The 5725-nt window shown below is 39.2% G+C and overlaps 1 protein-coding gene across 1 annotated transcript; it reads left to right on the top strand.

Moving 5' to 3' along the window:
• Positions 1-1394: 1394 nt before the first annotated feature.
• On the top strand, positions 1395-2936 carry LOC124661117 (nuclear transport factor 2-like). Its single transcript, XM_047198974.1, has 4 exons — positions 1395-1445; positions 1533-1670; positions 2342-2573; positions 2650-2936. The coding sequence occupies exons 1-4, from the start codon at positions 1395-1397 to the stop codon at positions 2934-2936; spliced, it is 708 nt and encodes a 235-aa protein (XP_047054930.1).
• Positions 2937-5725: the final 2789 nt, after the last annotated feature.

Below are 5725 nucleotides of genomic sequence, written 5' to 3'. Positions count from 1 at the left end.
TAGATTATCAGTTGCTATTAAAGTAACGTTGGCCGTTTACTGGCTCAGGAGTATCAGGACAACCTAGTGCTCTAAAACTAACACGAAAGTACGAAACTTGCTGCGGCCACTAGATAGAGAGCTTATGACTCGTGTGGTTTCAGAATTTTGGTGGTACCGTTTCAGTTGGTATTGCTCTGGCCCTTGTGGGACATAAGTATTTTGTAGGGGAATAGGCTTACGCTGTGTTTGGATGCATAGAATTGAAACTTCGAATTGAATTGGAGTAGAATACCAAATCTAAGATGGAAAGAAAATGTTCAGTGATACCAATTATGTTGACTGGTTGTACAGATAATTTTGTAGTTGGAATCAACTGAGGCCAAAATACCAATTTCCGTTTGGATGGTCTATCCATTGAATTGACCACATCTTGCCATCCGGCTTGAAGCGGGTGCGGCAGAAACAGAGGTGCAGAGCGAGACATTGAACACGAAGCGGAGGTGTCATGGCAGTTTGCTGTGAAGGAGGAGTGGCGGAGAAGGAGGGTCTCGCCTCATCTCATGGCCTGGCACCATTAATGGAAACCCTGAGCTTCATGTGGAGTAGATGGAAATGCGGTGGAGTGCCGGAGGTGCCAGCGGTGGAGCACGGGAGGGGCTGGCGGTGGCCAGAATCGGCCGGCTATGGCCTGGATTGATCGGCTATTACTATTTCTATTCTGATTTCAATCCAAGCCATAGCCGGCGGTGGCCAGAATCTCAACTTTAGCTAGATTACTATTTCTATTCTGATTTTTCTAAGTACTGGGTTGTTTTTCGATATGAATGTTTTTATATGATCGCTCTTCCATTACAGGAGGTGGAATAAATGGTTATTTTTCTGTATATGGAGATATTGAAAAAAAAAGACACGATTTTAAGTATTCCATTGTCCCAAATTAATGTACTCATGTATCTAGACAAACGTGATGTGTACCTAGATAAAGTTGAGTCAATTAATTTGAGATGGAGAGAGTATCATATTTGTATCCACATTTTATCAATATGATAGATAGTGATACGTTCTATATCTGTATCGACTGTGATTGTCTAATGTCTGCTGCGATATATGATGTGTACATTCTGCTTCTGCTGATAATTTGTGAAACACCAACCGATATGAATTCATCGATGCACATAGACCACCGTGCTGCTGAGTTCCGGGTTATTGTTTGCCGTTTATTTGTGTTCTTGGAAACTGAAGACCTTGTAGATGTAACAGAAGTCAGTTGCTTGACCGGTTACTGCTTTTTCCCGCAAACAAAGAAAACTATGGCTTTTGAATTGCTACCTTTTTTTATGCTGGTAGCTAGTCACACAATATTCATCAATTGACCTCGAAAGATACTAACTAGTACTAATCCTTGTGCAGCAATGGCTACCCAAGCTAGGAACTCCATGGGTCGTTATCTTGATCCACATGTGGTAATATTTTTCTCCATTGTAGCTATTATTAATCTACAAATAAAAAAAGTACTGTCGGACATGATTGGATTTGTCGTTTGCTTACAGGTTGGAACTGTTTTTACTCAACAATATTACAGTATTCTTATTACGTCACCAGAGGATTCCCATAAGTTCTATCATGATGAAAGTATTCTTGGTCGACCAGGTCTTGATGGTGGAATGACATCTATAACCACTACACGTGTAAGTTCTCTTCAGCATGGCAGCAGTACTGTAGGATCTTACCGTTATCCATGAGATGTACTGTATATTAAACATTTTAGGTGTTCATGCTTTTTCACTCATTTCAAACTATTAGAGCTTGATTTCCATCCATGTTGTAGTCTTCACTTCAACCATTGGTTACTTATAATAGCTTGAGGACATATAAGGGCAGACATTCTGCCATCGGTTATATGTTTTTGCTAGCTTATTGAGGTTATTAGGCTGCTTTGGCATGGTAATTCACGATGTTCCTGTTTCATTGAGTGGTAGTATTGGTATTGCGCAATTGATCCAACCTCTAGGCCATACCTGGTGATGAAATGTGATTGGTGAACATCGATTAGCTAAAGGATGTGTATGCTAATATAGCCTTAATTTATGAAATCTTATTATGGAGCATCTATAATTCTATATACAATCATGTACTACTCAGGGCTTGAGTATATGTCATGTGCACGTTAGTGGAGTTATTCCAATACTTATCTCGTTTTATTTGTCTAATTGTAATCTGTTTAGGTATATATAGAACACTTGCATCTCATTTTATCTCTCTAACATGTAATAATCAGTTAAGGTATGTGTATGTCCATGCAACATTCCTAGTCATCTGATTGATTCTTACTGATTTGTTTTATGTTGTTAATATCCAGGGTATCAAGGAATACTTTTTATCTACAGAACTCAAGGGATGTTCGGCAGAGTTAGAGAATATGGATGCTCAGCTATCGCATGGGGATGGTGTGTTTGTTGTGTTGACTGGATCTTTTACTACGCCTAATACGGCGAAGCGTAGATTTACTCAGTCATTTTTCCTGGCTCCACAAGAAAGCGGAGGCTATTTTGTTTTGAATGACGTGCTTAGATATATTCGAGCTGAGCCAGGTAATTAACAGTCTAATTTTCACTGCCAGAACTGTTCCCATCATACCTTTTGCTGACATTTCAATATTTTGAACAGAAATACCTTCTGTCAAGGAGAGAATGGGCGCTCAACAAAGGTTTCACCAGGGTGACAATAAGAATAATACCGTACAAATTGGCAGTGGCGACAAGGCGCCTGGTGAAATGGGAGACGAGCAATTATGTGTCATATGCTTAAAGAACAGAAGGAATGCAGCCTTTGTTCCTTGTGGTCATCTCGTCTGCTGCTGCAACTGCGCAAAAAGAGTTGAACTCAAGGATGGACCATCGTGCCCTATGTGTAGGCAAGACATCCAATACGTGCTTAGGGTCTATGAGTCTTGAGGTAGTTGGAAGACCGTATTCTGCCTGAGGTTTGACTCATGACCTTTGATTCTGATGGACCGAGAGCTTGCTGAAGTCGTATATCCATCTGTACATATAGAATATTTTCACAAGCGATGGTCTTGGATAACCAGAGTTGATTGTTTCGACGGTGGATATTGTTCGTGTTCAAGTGTCTTGGAAGTGCACCAACTTTAGCTTTCTTATAGAATTCATGTAATCCACTTATGGATTATGCTTGCTTTTGCACCAGCAATTGCCCATTTTCTTGCTCCATTTTTAATCTTGGCCAGCAAAGGCATGGAGCTCTTGGTGTGAAAAAACATGCGCATTCATTTCATTCCATAGCTACCACGAAGCCAGGATGAAAATGGACGACATAAGAAGTAGCCTTCTAGCTTTAGTCAAACTCAAAATATGCTATGCTTGACCAAGAATATATATCAACAACCGTAATATAATATGCACATAATATAAAAATATTAGTTTTTGACGATTCCAACAATATAGATTTACAGTTTAAACATTAATATGTTTTCAATATTTAATCAAACTTTATACAGTAAAATTTAACTTTAACTATACCTAAAACACGAACTAATTGTAAACATAAACCAGGATGGAACTGCACATTCCACCATGTCCAACTCCATGTATTGCACAAAACACCACTTGGATGGAATTTTTGCGGTCTCCACGAGGTAAGAGGTGGGAAGAAATCGCGGGAATAGGTGAGAAGCCACGGAAAGAAAGTGCGGAAAAATGTGGCGTGCGAATGGCGGTGATGCGTCGGGGAGGCGCATCGCCGACGGGACATCTCGCTTGTCCCTCCGTCACCATTAAGGCAAAGCTACAGGCTCAAAATCCACCGTGGCGGGAGAAATGAGCGGCGGACGGGGGGAGGATACCCTAAAAAATTGTAGGATTTGGGTTTTTTCTATGGCCGATAGGCGGATCCCACGCGCGAAATCTGCTGTGGCGCGAGGCGCCAGCGTGCCCAATTCACGCCCTTTGCGAAGGGCCTGGCACGGGGTTGCCGTCACTTCTATTGGGCTCGATACTGCACCGCTTTATTGGACGCACCAGTATGATACCAAAAACGGCGCCAGTCTCCAAATCGCTATCGGGGCCGCTGTGGGGGGCGCCGGTGGAGATGCTCTAATACCCGTTCTCCATCTTTGGATTATGTTTGCTTTTGCAACAAACGGGTGCGAAAAGTAAAGGAGTTGTGGATTGCTTGTAATTGTACATTCATGGTGAAAAGAAAAGAAAAAAAGCATCGGACAAGTTAAAAGCTAAGTATATCTATATTGGGCATTTCAAAATAATATGTATGCAAATGTTATCATGCCATGTAACAACATAAGTATCATCGTTGCTCAGGTGCTTATCAAGTTGCGCAAGTCCTGTATCAGGATCCCGTACATACCATTCCCTCACAATAATATATTATTACTGTTTTTCCTAATCTGAACTAGGTGTGTTTAGAAGAAATAAACCTAGCTGCATTATTACCAGACTGCTAGCTTCCGGGGTCAGTTTTCAGAAGAATTCGATTTGATCTTAATATTATTTCTTTCAGTAAAGATGGTGATGAAATTCATAGGAACTAACCTGGCGAAATCCAACATTCACTAGTGTGTTGACCAAAGTTGCGGCCATATTCTGGCTTGGGAATCAAGGCTAGAGATTTCAGCATTTCGTCCACCAATATTATGAACCTAATAAATAGCTTCTAAAAAAGGATGTTAGTTGGGTTGCCTAAATAAACTACGTAACAAAAATTGCTGAAGAAAACTGAACCGACATAGAACATTAACAAAAATCACTTTATATATGTCTTCTATAGATCTTGACTCGATAACTTCAATATCTCATGCAAGGTTAAGGTACATGTCATTCAGTTTTGGTGTTATAAACCAATTGCTATAAGGTCTTAATCTTATTTTCATCTGCATCTCGTCATCAATCCTCATGTTTAAGCCCTTCAATAAATAGGATCTTATTCACTAAAACAAATTAAAATCAAAGAGTCTACTCCACTATCAGAAAATATACCACCATACGATGGCACAAATTGGCAACTTGGTTTCTGTTATGTCTGTGCACATGGATGAGACTCCCATAGTGTGTTATCATACATGTGAATTGCTGCTTCTATGGAAATATTTAATTTTGCGAAAACCTTCTTCACAACTTCATCACCATACTATTGAAGACATTAAAATTGATGTTATTGGCACTGAATTTTGCACCTCAAAACATCCACCTTGCTGCCATCGAGAAAAAGCCCAAACTTCAAAGCACTTGCATGGTCCCCGAAAAAAACCACAAGGCATTAGCCGGTTTCCATCTCACCATACGGAGCAAGTTAAATGAATAAAATTTATACTCAACTTTTATATTTTATCTTAACTTAGTTTGTTGTGCTACAATGTACTATCCCATTATGCACGTAACACAGTTAACCAAATATAAAATATTATTAATATTGATTGTACACTCTTTTAATATATTATAATGTACATTAAAAGGTACATTCACCTTTTGCTAAATTTACTACTATATGAACATTGCATAAAAATTGACAAAATTGTATGCTTTTAAGTTGCTTTAAGTTTTAATTATCTTTAATATTTTTGTAGACATAACTATTGCATACGTAGTAGCACATATCTTAGTAGTGATTTCCAGTGTATCATTATGGAAGCAGCTTTATAAAAACTTCTAGAGTATAGAACCGTTAATTAGCTGGACCTTCTACCATTTTTTCATGGTCTTACAAGTTA

Source organism: Lolium rigidum, chromosome 1, assembly GCF_022539505.1.
Source record: "Lolium rigidum isolate FL_2022 chromosome 1, APGP_CSIRO_Lrig_0.1, whole genome shotgun sequence".
Classification (NCBI taxonomy): domain Eukaryota; kingdom Viridiplantae; phylum Streptophyta; class Magnoliopsida; order Poales; family Poaceae; genus Lolium; species Lolium rigidum.
The sequence above is the reverse complement of the archived record's forward strand: the minus strand, read 5'-3'. Positions and strand labels throughout refer to the sequence as shown.